At 40.1% G+C, this 25,339-nt stretch overlaps 2 protein-coding genes across 4 annotated transcripts in view; one reads left to right on the top strand and one right to left on the bottom strand.

The window, feature by feature from the left end:
• Positions 1-25,339, top strand: part of CNST (consortin, connexin sorting protein) — a 668,223-nt gene that overhangs the window by 206,074 nt on the left and 436,810 nt on the right. The gene's annotated exons all lie outside the window — the stretch shown is intronic.
• The window catches only part of SMYD3 (SET and MYND domain containing 3), a 399,664-nt gene continuing 376,004 nt past the window's right edge, over positions 1,680-25,339 (bottom strand). For all 3 annotated transcript variants that reach the window (XM_051783348.1, XM_051783349.1, XM_051783350.1), the window contains 2 exons: positions 9,030-9,138; positions 1,680-2,382 (listed from right to left, as the gene is read on the bottom strand). In XM_051783348.1, the coding sequence (XP_051639308.1) occupies positions 2,281-2,382; positions 9,030-9,138 (211 nt within the window). In that variant the 3' untranslated portion in view covers positions 1,680-2,280. The remainder of the gene's footprint in view (positions 2,383-9,029; positions 9,139-25,339) is intronic.

The following is a 25,339-nucleotide window of genomic DNA, read 5'->3' on the forward strand; positions in this document are numbered from 1 at the left end:
CCAGAAAACATGACTCTTGCCTTGACCAAGCTGAAAGAAGTGTAAGATTGGCATCAACAGTAATGAATATAAAGCGTGGTTTATGCCCCCACACTAGGGAGCTTTCGCAGAGCAGCCCAGAGAAGGCCAGGCAGGGCAGGCAATGCAGTGGTGCTCTTGAGCCACAAACCAACCTGGTGCTGATTTGTTTCTTTGCATTGCTCAGTGGGCTGTGGATGAATTTACAACAGCCCTGCACTCACGGCAGCCCACTTGCTGTTGTTACACTCTACAGCCGACATAGCATGTTCCTTCTCTGTTTCCTGTTTCACCAGCTGTTGGAAGTGTTTAATTCATACCTTTTATCTAAGCGTTTTCTTAGACCTTAGGGAAGACCACTGCTGGAGAGAAAATCCCAGTGTAGGTAGGCGCTTCAACTTGATGTAAGGTGGCTGTTCTCATCTGACATCAGGTAACTCTGCCTCTCCCCTAGCACCCACCTTTCCCTGCTATTGTGCTTGGAGCGTTGAGGTGTCCTTGTACCAGAAGCCCCAGGAAACAGCGCTCCAGTTCATAGGCACAGATGTGTCTGCACACATGAGAGCTTGTGGGCCGTCTCCCAGTACATGCTGCATAAACTAATGCATCATCTTACCTTATATTCTGAAGTCCTTTCCATTTGCAAATCTTAGTACTAGATATGTAATCACAACATAAGCACCATCTTTATGAAAAAAATCACATAAATTCTAATATGCATGTGCCCCTTTAAAAACAGAAAATAGCTCTTGAAGACTGAGTCCCCCTCACATTTTCTAGTTGTCCATCAGTGATGCCAGTAATTTGTCAGAAATCCCAATAAATGCAAAGGTCTGACCTTTTCCCCCAGACAATTTCCTTTTCCTAATAGCAGGAAGACCCAACCAAGCAGTGAATTTCTGTGAGGATTACTGCACTTCTTGGGTGGCTGATATGACTTGGCCTCTGGCACCAAGTCATGCTACGTACTCCAGAAATGTACTGCATTTCGTAGGTTATTGCTTGCATATTACTGCCGGGCAAGTGAACGCTCCATACACTGGAACAAATTCAAATGCCTTGAAAGGAGATATCTTCCTCAGCATTGTGCTGTGGCTGTAAATTACGCCCAGAGTGTTCATTTTCTTTTTAAATGTGTTCTCATCGTGTAATAATTAATGGTGTCAAGTTACCGGTGTGAAAAAAGCCTGACTTCACAACAACGATGAATTAATGAAGTAACAGTCATGGCTGGAGTAGCAGCAATAAATTGTTAGAGACGAGCAACACACCTGAAGCAATACTTTCCAAGTCCTTAAATTATTTAGGTTTCAATGTTCCTCATAAATATTTGGCTTTTGTTAATATTTGTTTCTGTGTTAAAAATGGAAGACAAGAGCTGCGGCAAGAAAAACTTTCTTGCTGATAGCATGGAGAAATGGGGTGCCTGTGCTTTCCAAGACATCCTTCTCTTCCCTGTGGATGACAGCTTTCATCTAGAAGTCTCTGGGCTTCACTATTTGGGGTAGTGACATTCAAACCCCACAGATTCAGAAAGGTCTAGGAGTCATACCACTGAGCTCATAGGCTCCAATCTCTCTGTTTTTAAAAGTCATATGAAATAAAAAGCCTTTGAAGGAGGCATAACGAGGAGAAAGCAGAGTAAGCAATTTCCACAGATACACTTTTGATAAAATTTTTTATTCAATCCATTTTAATATTAAATATAACATATGAAATGCAAAAAGAAGAGGGACAGAGCCCTGAAGATACATTGGGAGGGATGAAAATCTCATTTAGAACATTGGGAAACTTATTTGATGTCAAAGCACACTGAATCAGGCTTCTGGAAACCATATCTAAGGTCAAGGCAAAGGGAAAAAGTATATTCTCTGCAATTATAATGTGTCTGACATGAGATTCTTAATTGCTGGCATAAACTGATATAAAAATTGACTGCTGATATCAATGTAACTGATGAAGACTCTGTATGCATTTCCCAATACTTACTATCAATTAAATTAGGTGTTGTAAATTGATAATAAGGTATTGTCAATTAGATTGATGATAGGAGCAAAAAATCCTCTGAAAATTACAGGAATTCATCCAAACATCAACTCAATTCAAATTATACAGCAAAACTAATAAATCTTAAACTTTTTTGTACAGCAAATAGGTCTTAGGGAAAAGACACTAACACCATCAAGAAGCTTTGCAATGAAATAAAAATAATGTGATTTTCTTTCTCCTTGAATCTTTTGTTTTCCAGACTAGAGATTATTTTCACTGTATTCTCACCATAGCCTCACACTCTTCCTTTATCTCCATCAGGGTTTTCATCAGGCTGTGATCCGTGCCGTGGGTCACCTTCATAATATTATAGGCCTTGAGGAAAGAACAGAAAGGGACATGTTAGTCGTTGTGCAGACCATGCAAAGGGGTTGGACCCTGCAGCAGGGTGGTCATGTGAGTACTGGACCTCAAGTGGTTGGCAACTTGGAGCTTGAATGCACAGCATAGACAAAATAGGAGTGAAGCATCCCAAAGTGTATGATGATTTGTCCCTGACAAAGGAGGAGGCACTGACACATTATTATTAGGTGTTAAAACCCACAAATACATTGCATAGATGAATGTTTGGAATAACAGAGGAAGATACTTTTGCACTGAGGCATGAAGGCCACTTAAAGATTGGTCAAGTGTAGCACCCAAGGTTTCAATACACTATTTAAAAGATGACAGTGATGTTCAGGACGTTAGTAGCCACAAAGTCCTATAAATAGAAATGGACTAATGCTTAACCAATGGAATAAAGTGCTTTAACTCTATCAGGAGGAACTATACATAGCATCAAACAAATCAGTACGTTACTAGTTTCAGTGTAAAAAGGCATACAGAGTAATGGGTCTTTGCTGCTATTCCCAGAGATTAGTTTCTCTGTGTGTTTGTCATCTTCTATTACTGGGCCAATTTACACTTGCTCATATTGCCTGTAGTTTTGCTGATTCCCTGCCACAGATATGACTGAAATGCTCTTTGCCCAGCTCATGTTGAGATCATCACTTTTCATATGACATTTCTGCTTCTTCCTTCTATTAAATTCCTCCTGCAAGGAGGGAAATACCAGATGGAAATTGATTCAGCACTTCTGAAGATAGAACAAGGGAGCTAGGAGTGTACCGGCAAGAGAAAAGACATCACAGATTTTTCGTCATCCCAAACTGAAAAATTGCCAAAAACTGAATGCAGCCTGTGTTTCAAAGGGTTCCTTGTCCAGTCAGCTGATGAAATTCAGCTAAATCAGCTTTGCGTTGCAGATGGAATATCTTTTTGGAAACAAATTTAAGGAAGGGGCTTCATTTAAATTGGAAAGATAAAAATAAATATATTCTTTGGTGGGAGAAATGAAAGCCTATTTCTAAATTCTAGAGACTGGCAAGCATATGGCAATTCTAGCACAGTTTATTTTTGCTTCAAATTAGCTAATTCTTAAAATTCTTAAAAGAAGAGGGAGGCAGCAAAAGATTGAAAGAACAAGTTGAAATAGCAGTCAAAACAAATCAAAGTAAGGAGCTCTAAAAAGAGTCAAATATATACTGAGCTACCAGAGTGCCATACTACTAAATGATAAAGTACTCAGTTAAGCACAACAATGAAACACGTTCATCACTATCAGAAACGCATAAGAAATGTGAATGAAACCAGAAATCCTCATTTTTTCGTACTTTTACGTTAATTGAAATTCAAAGCTGGTCCTGTTTTTCAAAAATGTTTGCAAGTAAGTTATAATTATACTTCCTGGGAAAAAAAATGAAAAAAGTTGTACAAGAGCTTTTTTTTTAATAAATAATTGAAAAAGTAGTCTGAAAAGCAAGAAGAAGAGTCAGTCCTTCCAAGGATGGAGAAAGACGAATACTTGCATGGCATAGGGAATTGTCTCTGGTGCAGAGCAGAAATGCTTCAGAAGGGATCCTGTGTATGTTGCCGTACAGTAACATGGAGCTGTGGCCAGGATAATTAGGAAGGGGCAGGACAACGCTTGATCAAAGTAGCCAGGGAAATTGGCCATGGATCCTGACACACTTGGTGCACAGTGCTTGCATGCTCCGTCCCAGAAAGGTGACGGATTTTTTGTGAATGGTGTATGCAAAGAGCTGTGCACCTGGACATATCCGAGTGACAGGGTAGCTGACCTTGATCTTCAGTCCCCCTACAGGAAAGAGGTCAGGCTTACAGTGAGGGACTTGGACCCTGACACCCTGATGCCCAGCCAGAGATGTCCATAGGGATATGCCTCTATTAAAAGGCAAAAATCCTTAATATCAACCCTAATTTTCAGGTAATGCTACCCTTGCTGGCTTATCTCTTGCCTCCAGCATTTCCTTTCCGTTTCTTTTCTTTCCTCAGTATGGCAGAAAAAAACACTCAGTCTTTATCCTTTTGTTTCCTTGGAGAAAATCATTCTCATGCAATGTACTGTCTCACACGCTGCAGTACGAGTCAGAACCAGCTGCATCAAAGTTAGAACAGCAATGATTTGTGAAATCCCTAAATTCAGCTGGTATTAGACTATGCAGTTGTTTTTGCAGAGGTCAGTGCAAAACTGGGGATAATTTCAGCTCCAATGCAAGGAGTTGTTTTACTGGATAGAAGCAGGAACATGTGGGCTCTTTGACCACTCCCCTGTCCTCACAGCTAGCCAGCGGAGTCAAGGCTGAGCAGATTCATGTGGTCTGTGTGGTCTTCCTCTCAGCTAAAAGAGCAAATCTAATTATGAAAAACTACAGTAATTGCAAGACGGCAACACAGGCCACAGTGTCATCAGGCACATACTGTCTCCCTGAAGAATATAAAACTCATTAGATTAGAGGTATGGCTGTTGCTCCATGAATGCAAATGAGATGCAGTGCAGGCATTTGTGCCTGATTTGCATGGGGATGGGACAGCATGCCCATTGCCATGGCTGTGGAGAACCGTGAGCAGATGCAGGATGGCACAGCTCTGTCACAAGGAAAGCAGAAAGCAAATGGCCACATGCCAGAATGGCAGGAAATGTAGCCTAGTGTTTCACAGAGGGTATCTGAGGTTTTCCAACTTGACTGAAGGGGACAAGTTGCTAAAACAGGCATAGGAATACCAAAAACTATCACAGTTACTATCAATAACAGCTTGTTATTGCTATATATTGCTATATATTGCTATATATTGATATATTCAGCCTTTGAAGTAAACACCTAGAGAAAGGGTATTTCTTCAGTGTTGCTGTGAAATCTGGGAAGGATTTTACCCCAGTTCATGAGCTTTTTGCCTCTACAACAGGGATTACCATAAGAAAAGAAATGATATTGTGCCTATTGCAGGCACTCACAAGACAAGACAGCCATGCCCATCTGCTCATGGTGGGAGAAAAGTACTCCTCAGACCCTGCCAGCCAAGTGCAGGGTCTGCAGGGGAAACTGGATGGTCAGTGTCCTACACATGTGTATCCTCCTGCCTGCCCCCATCCCCAGCTGGCATCGCTCAGCAGATGGGCACCACAGCCCTGCGCAGGAAGGCAGACACCACCACCACAGCCCACGGGATGGAGCAGCAGCCAAGACATCGTGCTGCAGCATCCATTGTCCTGCTTTGAGGAGACACTAACCAATGAAGTCATCTTCTTGAATCCGAGCCTTCCCCTCTGCATCCTGCCTGTCACTCCTAGCCAAGTCCAGTTCAATCCAGGCCATGGGCAACCCAATAAGTTTGCTTATAGTGCTGTGAAGGTAACAAATGACACCAAACAAATAGTTATGATAATAAGTGCACCTTAGGGCAAATTTGTACACTTGTTAGGGGCTCCCATGAGCTCCAGAGATGCAGCTGCATTCTGAGCTCCTGCGGGAGTGCTGCTTCCCCATCAAGAAGATTTTATCTTGACAAGACAGGTTGTGGCAACTTTTGTTATTGGAGTTTTACAGTCATATCAGGCTCTTTAAATTACGTTTTTCAGGCTGGGCTCCAACTCTGGTCCCTTTCTGACAAAAGTTTTCCTAATCTATAATTCCATTTGTCCTCCCACCATTATATCTTTCATATATGTATGTATACAAATTTAAAAAACAATATGTTGGTTGTACAATAAACCAAGGGCTACCTTCAGGTTTTATTCTAGTGGAGTATTGCCTCTCTGCAACACTTCTGTTACCAAACTCTGGCAAATTAGATTTAGATTCTGCAGAATCTAATATACAGTTAGGGGTGGGTTTCTTTCTAATGGGCAACATAATGCTCTCCACATTATTTAAGCCTTCTTTGGGGATGCAGGGTAGAGAGCTAAACCCAAAGGGAACTAAGAGCAAGGTGATTATGACAGTAATTAATTTTTGGGTGGCACAGAGAGCAGCAGTAAGGGCTAGGCTGGAGAGCTGTGTGTTAAGATCCACTGGTCTTAAACTGTGCATCTGCAGCAGAGAGGTTGTCAATCCCCAGCAGCTCTGAGGCTGTGCCTGATTAAACAGGATTTATATGAGATGAATTTCACTCAGATTGACTCAATTCCTCTGCACCTTCCACATCCTTCTCCTTAATGTTACACTGAAATTAGTCGGACGAGGGTTCCAACAGGGTGCTGCTATTCAGTGTCAGAGTGTATTAAGAAGAGTAATGAAGCAGAGAAGGTAATCGAGTTTCTGCTCTGAGCATGTGGCATGCTCTGTTGACACATCTAATCACAAAGGGCCAAACTGTGTTCTCATCTAACTCTAGGACATTATCTAAGTTACATTAGGAATCACATCCTTTACTCACAACAAACTGGGAATTATATCTTCCTCTAATTTGTTCCAGTGTAGACAGCAAGGAAGGGAATCAGCTGCAGAGCTCATCCAAAGAAGTGTTCTGTTCTATGTTTACAAGTTACATGGAGAAACATGGTGACAAGAAGCTTTTCCTCCTCTCAGCTGTGCTCCCAGAGAGTGGCATTTCAGTCTCTCCTTGTCTCACACATGTGGGTGAAAAGGGGGAGGCTGAATAGGGAATAGGTGAAACCACAATAGGATTCATCACCTCAGTTGCAAAGCACTTACTGTGTCCTTGTGGACCACTAACAGCTTGGAGACCACAGAGGTGCACTGAGGTATGGCACAGAATGGCAAGCAGGACCTTAATCTCCCTTTGCAGAGAAAGAGGAGATCGCAGCTTGAAAAAAGATTTCTTTGTTAGGCATTGCTCAGTATTCAAAGCATCATACAGTAGCAATCTGGCCTGCAATGGGCAACTTTTTAACTAAAAAATGTATGAACATAAAAACATTCTTCCCTAAAAACATATTAATCCCCATCACAATGTCCACCTTCACTGAAAAGCAGCATTCAGATGTCTGGGAATTTACTCCATTTTAATTTAATGCAGTATCATATCAGAAATGCAGTTAGAAAAATGTTGATATATTATGGCAGTATGAATGCAAACAGAAGCTCCTCTGACTGGGGTCTCATTCCACCACTAAAAAGGAAAGTCAGAATGTTTGGAAACTAAATATTATGGCGGAAAGAGCAAAGCAGATTACTTGGCATATGACAGATATATGACATACTTCTGAATAATGCATGGAAAATAGAATTGGTTACTCTTCCATCTGCTTTATAATGATCAGAATTGGCCACAATTTAAGTATTTATACCAAGACTTAACAAGAGTGGCATCATAATAAATACTAATTTATTACTTCAACATGTGAAAATTATCAGTTATTCAGTTTGCATCATTAATCAAATGTTAAAACCAAAGAGAGATGGGGGTTGAAAAAAAAGTAAGTACAAAATACTAAGTTACCTAGAGAGTCATGATTGATATTAACTTTATAGGGGATCCGGGCAGGAGTAAAAAAGCACCTCTCCCCCATCCCCCATGCAGACACCCATTCCCTTTTTTCGAAGCGGTTGCCCTCTTTGCCACAAGACTAGCTCTTCATATAGTATAGACATTAATCACAGGGAACATAGAGCCAGATTCTGCACTTCTTTCTGACACTGGTGCCAGTCCTGGGGCCTGCTCCTGCCCAGCAGGTACAGGCAAGTATCTGGGCCAGGTGGCTTTCTGCAGCACCTGGCAAAGGCAGTGAGGAGCTGTGTCAGGCATTGGAGGTGGGCTGAGAGAGCTGAGATGGTGAACCAAATGGAGCACGTACTGTCTCCAGGCCAAACAGACCACAAGACAATCAATAACACAAGAGAAGAAGCGTAAGACCTCTTTGAGGGAAACAGGAGGCAGCACATCTTACAGAAGGGGAAAAGCACTCCAGCAGTGATTGAAAGCTTGAGATGGGAAGCAAGTAAGAGCCTACATCCTGAGGACATGTTGCACATGGAAGGGGATTATTCAATATATTTACAATGATACTAACATCAATATAACAGCAGGACAAAAAGAAGCCTGAGGTACATGGAAATTAATATAAAAGTCAGCTCAAGTCCAAGAGGGATGGCTTAAAGCTGAAGTGTAACTAACAAAGCACCAGCTGCAAAACTAGATCAAAGGTGATGAATGATATAAGAAATAGGAAGGATCAAGAAGCATGCCTGTTGATTTGAGTGTGGCTCACAATAAAATACATGCTCTAAAGACAAAGTTCTCCAACCTGAAATCACAGACCCTGATTGTGAATAAGTAGGGAAGAAACTGCAGCTCTGCACTTGTTCTTGTACTTTCAGTGCTCCCAGATTCAATTTGCCATGGAAAGAAGGAACATATGAGGTAGTGAGATAATTTCATTTCTTCAGATCTAATAGTAATTTTTCATCCAGGCACTTTTGAGCTATCAAACTGTAATTAGCAGTGACTGATACTGGAGGATATCAATGCCTGAAACGCTGAGCAGCAGTGACCCATCATCACACTCAGCTGCAGCCCGGGGAAACACCACTGATGAAAGCAGCAGTGAGGAGTATCTAAAAGCATGAGGTACAGCCAGAGCGGAAGGGGGGGGTCACATGGCATTTTCAGGGGAAGCAATGGAGGAGAGCAGAGAAAAAACAATTCACAATACTGACCTGTTTCAAGGTCTCCAGTGCCTGAGGAAACATGTCTTGACTGTACTGCAGTTTGCCCACTCGCAGCAGCTGGACAGCCCTCAGAGGATGGAAACCAGGATAGTACAGTCTATAGAGAAAAAGAAGGAAAATGTGTCACTGTCAGCTTTCACCTTCACAGTCACTGCCTCTGCTAAGAACTATTAGGGTGGGACTGTAAAGTCACCATGAATGTTAATAAGGTACAAAGAGGAAATTAGCTGCAATACTGCAAAGCATGAAATACTGAAGGGAATTAGAAAATTATTACTCTCCATCCCAGAGGAATGACTTTAACATTATCCTGTTAGAAAGCGACGGGAGTAGGATTATTGAATTCGCTACTGTTGGATAATACAATAGCATTTACTGTACTTAGTGCTGCAAACAGAGGTTCTTCACAATCTCTGGTCTCTGGAGAGGCATAATTTTAAGAGGAAGCTTCATCTGGGAACCCAGTCCTGGATCCTCCAAGATGAAGGAGTGGTACTGCAGGGAAAGCAGGTATACAACAGTGACACCACTGTTTCTGAGGCTTTGCTTGCTGCTCTCTGTTGCAGAAAGTACTGGTTCTGCACATTCAAGGAAACGTCTCAGACTTGGCTTGTCCATGTAGACAAGGTATCTGCTAGTGTGAGAATACACTCCCATTCTTGCTTGATTAATTTCAGAGAAGCAGAAGTTCTGCTAAAAAAAAAACAAACCAAACCAAAACAGAACAATGCTCTTTTTTTTCCAGGTAGTAGAAAAAAAAAGGAGATGGAGAGCAATATCATCATTAATTCCTCTCAAGATGTTCTTGAAATGTCCATGCTTTCATGGTGGCTGCTCCACATTTTCAAATTCCACTGGTCTTTGGCATATCACACCTGGATCTCACCCCAGCCCTGTGTCCTGGATGTGGAGAGCATGGCATCTTGGGCCAGCAACTTGAAGATTGCAGAAAGCCCTGGATGTAACTTGCCTGGAACTAGTCATCAGGAAACATGAGGTGAAGGGACACACTTGGAAGTTAAGTCACCTGCAAAAGACTTTATATCTTTTTTGACTAACTATCACAGAATTGTTAGGGTTGGAAGGGACCTCTGGAGGTCAACTAGTCCAAGCCCTCTGCCAAGGCAGGCTCATCTACAGCAGGTTACACAGAAATGCATGCAGGTGGGTTTTGTATGTCTCCAAAGAGGAAGAGACTCCAGAAGCTCCCTGGGCAGCCTGTTCCAGTACTCTGCCACCCTCAATGTAAGGAAGTTCTTCCTAACGTAAGGAAGTTCTTCATCATGTTGAGGTGGAACTTCTTGTATTTTATTTTATGGCTATTGCTCCTTGTCCTGTTGCTGGGCACCACCTAAAAGAGTCTGGGACCATCCTCTTGGCCTTTGAGATATTTATAAGTGTTGATGAGATCAGGCTTCTCTTCTCTAGACTAAACAGGAGCAGCTCCCACAGTCTCTCCTCAAGAGAGAGATGCTCCAGACCCCTAATCATCTTTGTGGCCCTCCATTGGACCCTCTCCAATAGATCCTTGTCTTTCTTGTACTGAGGAGAACTGGATACAGTACTCCAGATGTGGCCTCAGTAGGGCCAAGTAGAGGGGCAGGATCACCTCCCTCAACCTGCTGGTCACACTCCTCCCGATGCACCCCAGGATACCATTGGCCCTCCTGGCTGCAAGGGCACACTGCTGGCTCATAGTCAACTTGTCATACACCAGGATTCCAAAGTCCTTCTCCATAGAGCTGCTCTCCACTAGATCAGCCCCCAGTCTCTACTGGTACTTGAGGTTATTCCTGCCCCCCCCGCCCCCCCGCTGCAGGACCCTACACTTGCCCTTGTTGAATCTCATCAGGTTTCTCTCTGCCCAACTCTCCAACCTGTCACAGTTCCACTGAATGGTAGCACAGCCTGCAGGTGTATCAGTGACTACCCCGAGTTTCATAGCATCAGCAAACTGGCTGAGGGTGCATTCCATCCTTCATCCATGTTGCTGATAAACAAGTTGAATAAGACTGGACCCAGTATTGATCCCTGGGGAACACCACTGACTACAGACTATGCAAATGAAAGAATAAAAGCCTTGAGCATGACTCACCAAAGACAAACATCCTACTTGATCAAAGAGCATTTTATTTCCACAAGTACACCAGCAGTGTGCTTGAGGAGTATCTAAAATATACAAAGTGTGTCACAATTTCAGGAGGAATAGTCAATAAGCTTTCTGAAATATACTTTGTGAAGAATATTTTTTGGTTTGTTTGCACCAAGCCGATGATCATCAGAGTTCAGGGTAACTGCTAATGAATGATATCACTGCAGTCAGAAAGACACTTAAATTTGCATGAATATAATTAAATACACGCTAAAACATTCAATGATGGAAATTTGTACAATGTACAGGAATCTTCTGATAAGTCTGCATGCAAATTAATAAGTTATTTTACACTTATGAAAATGCAAACACAATTAAATACTGTTTAAATGGCAGCATATCTGGCTGGCCTTATAAATATCAAATTAAGATGTTCAAACATAATGAAAAACGTTTTCACACCCAAAACCCCCCTATTCCACTGATCCCACACAGTTTCAGTGAAGACATCAAGAAATACATGGGAAACATGCATACATGGGAAGGATGCCTGGCAGGATCTCAGCAGCAACAGCTTTTGATCTGCCAAAGCCTCTCATGAAACAGCAGAAGCCAATGAGAATAATCCATCCTGAATTGCCATAAGCACCTCCTGCTCAGACCCCTTGTGGGCTGCAGTTCAAAAAGGCTGGAGAGCCAGCAGACAAGAAAGAAGAAAAATGATAGCACTTATCTCAGCCCAAAATGACCACTCAGGAACTTCAAGGGTCTGGTCAAACAAACACTAGAAAATTATCAGTAGGTTTATTTTTAGATTTTGTTTCTGGTTATCATATCAGCATTGTGCTATCTGCTACTAGTGAAATAGGGAGAAAATGCAACTAAGAGATTTTGGTGTGAATTAGTGAAGAGTAATAGAAATTCCAGCACTTACATGGCACAAGTGGAAGTAATGAGCATATGCACAACTTTGTAAAAATCGAAAAGAAAATGTCTCTGTGATTGCACCCTTCTACCCTCACCTGTGTCTACTGTAAAGGAAGGAGTAAAAAAGGTCATTTCCTCTCCTCTGGGCCACCAAAATATCAGGTTGCCTGGGGAAGGATCATGGCCATAGGAGAAGCTGCCAGGGAGACGAAGACATCTGCATGAGAGGATAGCCCATCTTTGCAGGCCCCATTAGACCGTCCCTGCTATATCCTGATAGCCACTTCACGGTCCCTTTACACCTCTTTCATTCCACACTTTTCATCCTACCAACCATATTTTTAATCTCCCTTTCCTCACCCTTCTGAATAACCAGCCCCATCATAATACTAATGCAAACAAGGAATGTGGGTCCTGCCTTGCCTGCAGCCAAATGAGGGATGGCAGCTCATGTAGGAAAATCAGGCTGTGCTTTAGTTCAGCAACACGGTGCCTGCTAAACTTCAGACAGAGACATTAGAATTCAGAATATGCTCCTCCAGCAGACATGTTTTTTTCTATAGATCATTCAACTGCAGTCAATAAAGATCTAGGATTGTGGTATGTGCAATATCAGAAAAAACAGGCAGCAATTTAGCAATGTTAGGTACTCGGCCCAAACTACCAGCCATAAACTAGGGCAAGTGAAAACTTAAGATGAGGGCAGAGAAGGAGTAAAATGTGTGAAATGAAAAGCCCTGTGTTCATAAATATTTACAAAGCTATTTTACTGAGCTGATTTATGCTCTGATCTTATGCATGTACATAGTTACATTTTGCAAGCCTTAAAATTGACATTTGAAACAACTGTTTATTATCATATTCTGGAATAAATTTATTAAACTATTGGAACACCTTTTATGGAAGCACATCCATTGAGTTTACTAGAGAAATCCAGGCAGTTTGCAGCTCTTCTGGGAGATGTGCAAGTAGGAAAAATGCTGCTGGCTTCTTCCAGACATCCCCAGGATTCAATATTATTTGTAATACACCGGCAAGACAGAAAGAACTAAGAAATAGTGTCAGGTACTTGTGAGCCAACTTGTTATCCTCATGCATTGCTCTGAACAAAACAAAGTGGATAGATTAAGAATAAGGAAGACATTTACCAGCCAAGGAACTGTAACTAAAGACTGTCAACAAGAGACTAAGATAACTATAGAGAAATACATGCTGTAAAACATGTTACAGCTTGGGAAGAGTAGGATTTCAATCTGAAAAGGGTTTTATGAGATTTACCAAGGCCTGAGGGACAGAAAGGGAAAGAATAGTAACATCCTGAAAGCTGAAATAAAGATAGTTCTTTGGAGTGATGTTTCCTGGCCCTTGGCACTGGTCAATGCCCAGTAGATCACTTGCAAAGAGAGATTAAACAAAATACAACAACTAACAAATAAAGCTGCACTGCAAACAAGAGAACTGGAGGAGGCTGAGAAAGATCTGTACATTTTGTATCACATCCTCTGCTTATATAAGACAGCACAGCTTTGTTCCCATCTATACCCAACAGCATCCATGCTGGCCTTCTGCCCATCAACTGGTCCCCTCAATTTGGTATCATCTGCAAACCCCACAGAAGTGCCTTCTGTTGCCTCCTCCAGGTCAATGATACAGTTGTTACATAGGACAAGCCCCAGGACAGACTCCTGGGGTGCCCCACTCTTACTGGCATCCAAAGAGCATACAATCCAACAACCATGTCCTCTCACCCCAACCATCCAACCAATCTTTTACCTATCTAGCTCCCTGCTCACCTGGACTGTAGCATTCTAACTTGCATGGTAACTTCCTGCTCTTCTCAACCTTGCAAAGATTATAATGAGCAAGCTGGCCAGCCCTCTCAGTGCCTTTTCTAGAGGTAACTGTCAGGTCTGATGGATCTGTAGGGGTCACACGCTATTAGGCGATCCCTGGCTTAACCCTCATTCTGGGATCTGTCTGGGAGACTTCATAGGTGAACTGTGATGCAAGGAAGGCACTGTCTGGCTTACTATTCAAAACTGCAAATGCAAGCCATTTCCCAGTCTTCAGGTAGCTTGCACCAGTGTTTCACTGTTACAGGCATCAGCAGTTCCTTCATTTCATTCACAAAATATGAGGATACCAATTTTTACTCAGCAAAGAAATGGACCGTACTTTGTAAAACAGTAGCTGCTTCTAATACCCCATGAAAATGATTGCTCCTATTTGTAATTCAGCCTCAAGGTTTGCCTTGATTAACCCCCAGGGCAGTCACTGATAATATATTTTATATAGAAAAATATATTTTTCTTCATTCCATGTATTATCTCTGAATCTCTCCAAGCAATCCCTTGTGTTCTTACTTAAAGGACAGCGTATAAAACACAACCCTTGATGAAATTTAGCCAGTTCCTTCTATTTCTTAATACTGCAGTTCCATTAACTCCACTCAACTTATCTCTGATTACAGATTAAAAAATCAGAGCTTTTATGTTCTCTTGTAAATTAAAGCCTAGTATTAAAAAAAATAAGACTCTGCAAAATCACTGCCATTTCTGATGACTCATATTTTAAAATAAATAGACGCCTACCATTCCTTGTAAACCAGTTTGTGGGGCTAACATTTACACTGTTGTAATTAGAAGGAGGCAGGATTTATAAAACCTGAAATAAGGGTTTGAAATGGGAATGTTACAAGGTTTTTTAATATGGTGACATGTAAAAAGTGATGCTATACATAACTGTAAATTGGTTTGCAGTACCTTTTAGTGCAAGTAAATATGACAGCATAAAAGACATAGAGCAGTTTTAGCAGCCGCAGCAACAGAGAAGGGATTAAGAGGCTCCTGGGCTTCAGCAAAGGTAGTGAGCAGAATGCAAAGAGGACAGCATCAGCCTCACAACAGAAATGTACACCACAAATACAGCACCCAATAAGTTCAATCTTTTCTTCTTTCCCTGATTTGTTCTTGATTTCTGAACTGCTCAGTGTTTGAGTACATTCATTAAAGCTGTTCACTGAACTGCAGCCTAGGAATTGGTTTTATGTTGTCTAGTTATTTGCTTTTTAATTAGTCAGTGATGTGAGACTGGTCATCTAATTCACATATTACTTCTACTCCTTGGCTGGGATGATCAATGGGCTCTGAATATGGGAATTATGAGAAATATTTTTATGACAAATTTAAGGCCAAATAATTATTTGCTCTAAAACGAAACATTTGGTACCTATCAACATTTCCAGGGATTAACCAGTTATTTTATGAATAGTCAGAGAAATCACATGTCTCAGGAACATAAGACAGGTAAACTAACTGTACTCATTTAGTACAGTTTACATATCTTAATGCCAAAGGTGCTGTAGATGTTCAGTCTGATCTCCTAAACAGAATTTCACCTAGCAATTCATGCTCCAAACCCAGAAATTTGAGGCTGAAGTAGTGCTTAAGAATAAATGTTCTATTTATAGAAAAAAAATCTTAAGTAGTTTTACATGTAATTTGTTCAATATTTTTTTTAATGAGCCCAAGTCCTGTGCAAGGGTTTTGCCCGGAAAGAACAAGTTTACAGGGTTATTTTTTGAGAAACTGGGAATGTATCATTGATACTAGACTGACTGTTTTGCATGCTGTGTATTAGAAGTGTGGTTGGAACTTTTAATTTTTAAGGGCAATACACCTATATAAACCTGTGTAACATCTTTGGGGGTCCCTGTGAAAGCCTTCCTAAAAAATACTGGCTTGGCTTTCACACTACTTTTGTATTTTTTTCTTGGAATAATAATGATGTTAACCTGTTATTCTTTCTGGCTTCTCTTTCTTTCTCCCTCTCTTTCTTCTCTCTTCTTAACAACTTCCTATTTATCACAGATGACCAGGTAAGTTTAAATCAGTTCAGTACTTCACAACTTCCCTTATACCTTCTGCAGCAGCCATACCATTTTTGGAGTAGAAGACTTAATCCTTTGACTGTGGCAGACCTGATATACTCCAGCTGCCCTGAAATGTTTATTGTCCATTTTATATCCCCATCACAGTGTCTCATGGAGATGATCAAAGCAGCAGTGAACAGTTTAATGCTGGCATTCAGTCTTTCCTATTTTTTCCCAGATTTGACTTCTCTCACTTGGATTTTGGGATCAGCTCCTCTGCACTAGCAGGGAGGTTTTTTTGGAGCTAACTGCTAGTGCACATCCCTAAAGCATTATAAGAAAGCTTTGCCAGAAATGAGAAAATGTTATTAGTAGAAATTTTATGCTGCGAAGTCTCTTGCAAACTAAAGCAGAAGTTACTTTCTGCAATTACTGTGCAAAACTATTAATTACCCCCAAGAGACTTCTTCTGGTTTAACTAAATAAAGCAGAAAGTTGGCATCATTTTCTGAGCCAGGGGGGGCAATATCAGTAGAGATGTGCAGACCAAACACCTCTGATCCAAATTCATTTGGTAGTCTCCATACGCTTATAAATATACCCTGACTGTACATTTTTGCAGTCTACCTAACATACGCTCTCTCTCTCTGAATTGTTTTGTATTGGCAAAATTCTTGGTTATATCCACTATTGAGATTTTCACCAATGACCACAGTTCATGTACGAGCTTCATCATGCTAAGCTGTGCAACCATCACATAAGCAGTAAAGTGTATGGCATGACAGCCTTTGTTCTGCACAGATAAGATATGGAGGCCAAGGCAAATGAAATGGTTTGTCCAGCGTTACAAGGTTAAATCTCTAGGGAAGCCAAAAGTTAAACCTAGATCTCATTGTAACTTTAGGATGGTTGTTGGTTCATTTAGAGTCTGGTTCTTGTGTCTACGCTGTCTTGCCTACACTTCTGGCTCTAACAATCCAAACGAAAGTAAATGCAGTTTTATAGACTTAACAGGCTTGCTGTAATTTGCAAACAAAATATTGAAACGGTAACCTTAATTTAGAAATTTTTGTGCCAGACTGCCACCTTATTTTTCTGTTTCGTTTTTTTTTTTCTATTCTGTTGTCACTCAAGAAATGTCCTGTTATTTCAGTGAAATAACTGCCTTTGGAAACAGTTCAGGATTTAGATCTGTGAAATAATGGCTCAAAATATTTTTCATCACATCTGCATCTCATACTGTTCTGTTACTATTTGTTTCAGTAATTTAACTGATGTGATCAAATAAGCAATCATACTTCTTAATTGACTGAATTCTCAACAAATGTTAGCTATCCACTGCAGAAATTATTTCTCTCTGGCTCCTGATCATTCTGCCATATTCCTTATGATGATAATTTATGCCACATTAAAGTGGATATAGTTCCAGCTGTTGGCTCTGCCAAGATTTGAATGAAATGAAATGAAATGAAAAAAGTATGTAAGTATAAAACTCTTCATCTCTCTAACTCACCCACTTAAAATGTTAACTCTGTCTGTTTTAACTGTCCACTGCAATGTTCTCTCCTCTTCTGTTATTATGAGATGTTAAGGAAAGAAAGGGTTCTCAATTTGGAATGGAAGTAGGAAAAGATTTTATATATTGTCTCTGTGTCCTGGCTGAGCTTCAAAACATCTTATAGCTCTTAGGGTTTTTTTGTTATGAGTTCACCACCTTTAGAGATAAAGATGGCAGTATGGACTGTCCCTGCAGATAAGGACATACTCTCTCAGTCCTCCAGAAGAGTAAGATATTAAGATCAACAGTTTAGTTCAAAGGATTTATAAAAAGATTTTAAAAGCCATACAGAGTACATTGGAAAAATGCCAGAAAACTCAAGTGGTATAGGAAATACAGCAAAAGAACAATGGGAAAGCTAATTAAAGAGAACGTGCATGGGAAGAGAAGCAAAAAAATGAAGGAAAGTGTACACCAGAGACACTAATTTGTGACAAAGATCTTGGTGTCACCTTCTCATCCAGCAGTAAACCTATGACCAGCTGCTGATGTTATGAAAAATAGCTCACCTTCCGCATCTCATACTCTGACAATACAAAACTGCAGGTACAAGAAATGCAAGTTTAGACTTTGGTTTCCTTACAGAAAATTACAGACCTACAGGTTCTCATGATCTCAGTTCTTCAGCCACAGAATTAGAGAATGACAGGAAAATGAAAATCACTGCTGGATCCCTATGCAAGTCACATATAACTTTCCTCTAATGGATTCTCTCTGCTATGATATGAGCATTCCAATATCAAAGCCACACATATTTAATTACTACTAGTCTCAGCAAACCTTGGAGAAGCTGTGTGTGTGTGTGCTTGCACGAACTGCAGAAGGAAGGATGCAACTGGCAGTACTGACATCTTTAGTGCAAAACGTCTTCTCCCTACTCACCAGTACCTGAGATCACCTCAGAAGTCTGTTGTAATACAAAAGACTGCTAACATGCAAGTTGGACCCCTAATTTAAGCAACATTATCAAACTTCCTTGTTTCCTTTTCTATTGCATCTCCAGATAATTATACTGAGAAACGGTCAGGTGCAGTGCAACGACTCTCTCTTTTTAGAGAGATGATTACAAATACCAGTTTCAGACAGGACGCATGAAATCTGAGAGGCATGGTCATTTTTCTCATGACAGCTGTGGGACAGAGAAGAATCAAAACAGTATGGTCTTTAACTGGCATTCTGTCACTTTTGACTCCCAAAGACTGGACAGTTATTGTTTGTTTTGGTTTTATGTTTGGTTTTTTATTTTGTTTTGTGTTGTGTTTGTTGTTTGGGGCTTTTTTGGTACACATAGGTCAGTGTTTTAATAGGCATTTATATACACACTGATGGGTTCTGAAGTACCATCCAGCTTTGGGAAATGGATTTTGGTTTTAGAATGGGTATTTCTTTAAGAACATTAGCTCGGTGAATTCTGATCCTGTCTACTCAAAAGAGTTCAGTAGAAAACTACAGACAAGGATGATGAGGACAGTTAGAGGCAGTGCAATGAAAGAGTAGATAGAGAGTCCAGGGCAAGTCTGCAAAAGAAATTATTGTGGAAGGACTCGATGGATGTACAAATCACAGTCAGTGTGGAAAAGGCAAATGTCTCTCGTAACACCCAGAAGACCAAACCAACAACTGACAGATTCAGAACAAATACAGTGTTCTGTCTCACTCAGACACTGGTTGAATTATCAGCCCAGGTACAATTGAGGTCCAGTTGATTTCTGATCAAAAAACACATGAATAAGCAAGTCGTGTTCATATTTTCTTCCTCCATGACTACATCACTTGACATGTTATACTCCTCCTATGATCATAAAATGTTCCCTGTCTGCTATTTCCAGATAAGCTTCTAGTTTAGGACAGATGGACCTGTGGAAGGACTCAGGAATATCCCTCTTTTTTGGTATCTCCTCAAACCTGCCTCTTGCTTACCCAGTTTCTTATCCATCTTATAATTTTTGTGCACATGACCTACAAGAATGATGGTGACTTTGTAATGTTCCATTACATTCTTCATTGGAGCTTAGCTCTGTGTTATTTTCCTGCATTTAGATTATACTATCTTATCAAAAATACAGTCTTGCGCACTCCATTTCTAGCAAATCTATGCTGGTTTTTTACAGCACTTTCCACTCTTTTCACTTTTTTCTCCCTTCATAATTTGCCCTAAATCTTTGAGGTGATAGCCCTCTAGATCCCCCTTCTAAGATACTATGGGTCTTTTTCTTCAATTGTTTACTGCCACCTCTGATGTGAGGATGTTCTTTGAGCATAATTTTTGCTTTGGAAATTTACCATGTCCATAGCTAATAGTGAAGTTATTTGAATGCAGAAAGGAATTTACTCTGCATCCAATTAACATGATGGTCCTTTTTTCTTTGTGTAATCTTGTGCCTTTGTGGTTCCCTGAGTAACAGTTCCCTGTTTCCTGTTTGCACTTACAATCACAGTGACATTTTGTTCCCAATAGAATTTCAAGTTAATACCAATATGGGGTTACTTTAAAAAGCAAGACCAGAGATCTCTCCTTTGCCCCACAGTCTTCACACTAGGAAGAGGTTGTTTCACTGTCATTCCAACAGCAGATATTTGATACAGCTCAATCTTTACAGGCTTCTGATTTAGATGAGTAGCTGTTAAACCTAGTGATACAAATCTCACTGTCCCGTTAATGTCTGGATGGCTCATCAGCTCATTTTTGACCACACAGTGACCTTACAGGCTCATCTCTCTAACAACTTTTTATTTTTTTTTGCTCTCCCACCGTGTTGTCACCTTTTAAGATTTGTCATACCTGTGCTTGACCAGCTGCCATTTCAATTTGTCTTTCTTTTGGGATACTTACTGTCAAAAATAATAGCAACAATAACAGCTGAATTAGCATTTACAAAATTTAGTGACATTTTTGTGCATAACTTGTTACCAGCATGTCTGAACAGGAACTCCATTGCCTGATGTCAGATATCTCATTTAGACAACTAACCTTACTCATTTTCATGTCTCAGCTTTTCCATCTGTAAGATGAGAATACCGGTCTATTTATTCAGTGGAGCTGATGTGATGGCTAAATTCTATGTGTTTGTGAAGAGCTTTGAGAGTTCAATAGGAAGATTCTGTAGAAGTTCAAAATATTACCAGTAGTTCTGAAAAGAACACCAAATCCTTGGGAAGCTACACAGTTAAAACATGACGCTAAACAAAACCATCTGGATGAACTGGAGAACATGTAACTTCCATCCAGTTGCTCAGCTGGATAGAAAATTTCTCTCATGACCCAAAAGGCATGTAAATTGCTCCAGAGCTTCCTAGGAAATAAAACAATCTGGAAGAAAGGGGAGGGGGAAAATAGCTTTCTTTACAGAAAAAGAGACCAGCTATGAACTTTATGAATAGCAATCATGAGCAATAATCTCTCCCAGGCTCTAAAGTGCTGCCTGAAATGCTAGCTGAATATGAAGGAGAGATTTTTTCAGGTAATACTACGATGTCTCTTCACAGCATGGAAAACAGTGTGTAATACTTCAAATGACCAAGGCATGCGTGAATTCTCTGTTTGTAATTAAAAGTAGCATGTTCACTGAGTAAGCATTTTTCAAGGAAAGCCAGGTTTGCAGTACACCTTGATTAATGGCTACATTGTACCTTCACAGAACAGGCAGGAGGTAAAAATTTTTTAAGAGGAGATCTCAATCCACCCTTTTGTAATTATATGTTATTGTCCTGAAAGATTCTGAGGCTTTTCAAAATTATATCTAGCTACAGTTATGTGGCCCAGCCACTCAGAGCTTGTTTAGAGATATTTGAGATAGGGGTATGAAAGATACTCTCCAATAGGCACTTTGCATCAACTTTCCTCAGTATGAGGTTTTGGATTGGATTTCTAGATCAGGTCATTAGAGGTCCATGTCTTGACATGATGAGGATATATTTCTATAGGTAAAATAAGGGATGAACGATTAATTTAAGCTAAAGTTCATTGCATTCAGGGACCTAATGAATAAATCTCCTGTATAAGAACAGATACAAAGAGTTCCCAGACTGAAAATATAGGGTACAATACACAGGAACCCAGTTCCCAAATAATTAGCTGTTTTTATTTCCACTTAGTGACTACTACATAAAAATACATGATGGGTCTGTTGGAAGGATGTTTTCTTCAGTCATAAGAACTTCAGCCCTTATGAGAAGAACCACGGAAGGGTGGCCACCTCTCGAGGCCAGACCACAAGTGAAGTGGCTGAACATGACACTGAATATGAATTAGAGTCCACTAGAAAAAGAAAAAAGAAAAAAAGAAAAAAAGAAAAAAAGAAAAAAGAAAAAAGAAAAAAGAAAAAAGAAAAAAGAAAAAAGAAAAAAGAAAAAAGAAAAAAGAAAAAAGAAAAAAGAAAAAAGAAAAAAGAAAAAAGAAAAAAGAAAAAAGAAAAAAGAAAAAAAACAAACACCCACCCAACCATACAAAAAACCCTATGGAAGCCGCACAGGAAATCCTGTGGAGTTACTTGATAGAGACCTGATTATTCAAGCCCTTACAATGACACTTGCTCAGGCACCAGTGGAGACACAGGTATTTAATGTCCAACCTCCTTTGCTGAGGCCATGGGCAGACATCCCATGGTGCAGAACACTTCTGACAAGAAACCTCTGAAATAATCCAGCAAAAGTTTACCTTCCACCCCATTCACTGTGGGCATTATAGGCACAAAACAAGAGCTACAACTGCCCTATCATGCCTAAAGTGCATGAGTAAATGGTTTGTAACAGTCTAAAATTATGAAACATTAAGCAACCACATTCTCTCTCAGCTGATTGTGTGGAGGCATTTACCACATGGATTTATGGATGAGTGGGGATGGAGGAGGAGAAATGAGCAAAATAAACATATGTGGACTCTATTAAGTACTGTTTTTTCTATCAAATGTTAGTTGGGTCCCACTGAGCTATAGAAAGACTCCGTAACTCTTGGTCCACAGCTCCCAGTAGAGAATTTCTGTGCAATGAGACAAGGTGCACAGTTCTAGCTCAAATAATAGCCAGTGCATGGGGAAGAGCTCCAGCAAACTGTTGTGCCAGTGCAGCAGAGCTGTCAGGGTAATCAATTCCTGGGTCCTGCACTACTATTTTATCCTGTGTACCAGGTTATACCTCTTTGTTGGCTAAAGCACTCTGGCATAGTATTTACTATTGGTTTCCCATTACAGATACCAGCTGTGTCTGAGGCAGAACTCCAGTCTATCTCACAACTAATTATTTCAAACACTAAGAAGAAATTCTCTTTTCTCCCTCTTCGGAGGTGCTTGACTCCTGTTTTTTTTTCGTTTTGTTTTCTTCTTCTAGTTTTTGCATCTTTCTTTCATGGTTTCTCTATCCTTACCCTTAAATTTTCTTTTTTCAGTACCCTCTATCCTACCAAGTTGCTTTTCTTCCCCTCTAACCAACTCTTATGATATTTTTATTCATATTTTTAATATTTTTTTCACTCCAGGGTCCTCTCTACCTACGTATAACTAAGGCACTAGGTCCTGAGGAGGCTGATTGCTCATTTGGATGTGCAACATGCAAGATATACATCTTTGAAGCAACTGTTAGACTACTAATAGCTGTTTCAAGGTAAACTCTCTTTGCACTCTGAAAACCACATGTAAAGACATGCAATGGTGTACTATTCATAAAGGCTCAGGAAACTACCCATTGATCTGTGATATGTCCATTAATCTCTGCAGCCTAAAGGGCATCTTTCTAAATTGGTACAGGAGCCAGCCATGAGAAGAAATCTGTCAATACCCTTTTGCGAGGCACAGGAAAACCACATACTGAGTCTTTGCTATTAAATGTGAATCCATAGAACGAGGCAGGCACCAAAATCTAAAATGCCACTTACTTGCCTCAAGCAAAAATAAAATGTCATGGCTTCTTCTGATTGCAAAGTAGAACAGTTTGATCGTCAATTTGTGATTTCTCTGAAATATGGCTTAGATATCTCTTGGCTTTCACAGCATTCATTCTGAGGATGCTTGTATCACTTCCAGTTTGTTTTTCCTGCTGGACCAGATGTATCTTAATAGAGTGCTGAAAAAGGCCTCTGATAGGTGACAGCTTCTCTCCCAGAAAAATGGAGATCTTTCCTGGAATCACCTTGCATTGCAGATGCACATCATGGCACTGCAAGCTTTTGTAATAAAAAGGACTTCATGCTCTCACTCGTGTATGTATTTTTTTTCTTTCTCTGCTCACATCAAATAATGTGTCCACTTCCTCCCATTTTTAAGAAAGACCAGTTCTTAGAAAGGGCTCTGCTAATTTCTTACTGACTTTTGGTAGACTTTTTTGAGAAAAACTATGATATACCTTATCGCAGTCCTTGATATTTAGTTTACATTGTCCCTTATCAGAGGCAGCTGATGAGAGTTGTACTTTCATATTAAAAGGTATATGGCTCAGTTCTAGTCCTTACTTGGTTGGTACCATCAACTGCCATTCTTAGCCTTGAATCAACAGATCTGCTCTCATCCAGATCTGCTATGAACAGGCAACAGGGTAGTCAATGGTTAAGTTCCTGCTTTGAACAGCTTGCCCATATGTGCATTTTACCTCTCTCAGGCATCTTAAAGCTGAATGACCTCTGCTTTGGTGTTTGGTTTTGAGATCTAACATCCCTTCCCCTCAGAAAGCACCTGGATTATAGTTGTAATTTTTTTGGTATAAATTTCATTTTAAGCTAAAAGATAATAATTACATAAAAAGGAAAGTCAAAGTTATGCATTTCTAGATGCAATCTTTCTAGATTCAGTCTTTTTAACAGTGCATTTCCAGAATAGATGTGAGAATGAAGCCAACTTCTGAACACAGACTTATTTACCTACAACACAGCAGAAGGCCTGTATAGTCTACCTATGCAAATGATCATTTTTATATGTCACTCTAAAGTTCAAATAATGCTAACCATGCAAGTAAGTTTTGCAAAATACATAGCTTTTTCATTCCTGTCTTGAGACATGATACAGTAGTTTGTTTAAAATTGCAGAGTATTACCTTCTCTGTGACACTTGTTTATGAATAGCGGTGAGCCAAGAGGGAAATTCTGCTGCGCATGGATGTTCACTGACAGCGTGAACACTACCATGTAGTAAAAGTATTTCCACTGTGACATAAGTAGATTTAAAATGAATGCATGCAGATATGCAGATTACCTACAAGATGAGCCCAGACAGATGAAATATACCCATTCCACAATTTTTTCATTCCTACATGATAGAATACAGATCAGGTCATTTAATACAGTGTCATACAATAGTATACAACACACAAGATGTAACAGTTTAAGCCAGTTTCAGGTGGAGAAATACCTATATCAGAAAACAGCCATTGAACAAGGCTATCTTCCCCTCAACAGAGAAGCAATAACCGAAGAGATTACTGGGTTAGAGAGTACAGGAATGTCTTGTTTTGTCTCCACTCCAGAGCACGTACTCTCATCTCTTCTTTTTCTCTCTACCTTACAGATAGAGATTCAAAAACTCAAAATAAAGAAAATTTATACATAAAGTGTTTGGTGAAACCTCGGATCTATATTTGCCACTGTACATGAGACTACCCCAATAATCCCTCAGTTGACTTGATTTGAAATTATGACTGCAACATGAAACAGTTCTCAAGTTACAATTTCAAATTTTCAGCATTTGTAATATGGGGGCAAGCACACGTTTTCAGGAGGAGTTTGGAAATAATGACAATTGTTGGATAGACATAATTCTTCTGCATAAGACTAGAATTAGACAGCTTGTCTACCTATAGACTTTCAAGGTTAATTTGAATTCGTTAATAGTGTGAATTTTAAAGTAATCACGTCAGCCATGTTGTAG

The sequence above is a fragment of the Manacus candei genome, unplaced genomic scaffold (assembly GCF_025592945.1).
Source record: "Manacus candei isolate 608988 ecotype Guabito, Panama unplaced genomic scaffold, ASM2559294v1 h1tg000017l, whole genome shotgun sequence".
NCBI lineage: Eukaryota > Metazoa > Chordata > Aves > Passeriformes > Pipridae > Manacus > Manacus candei.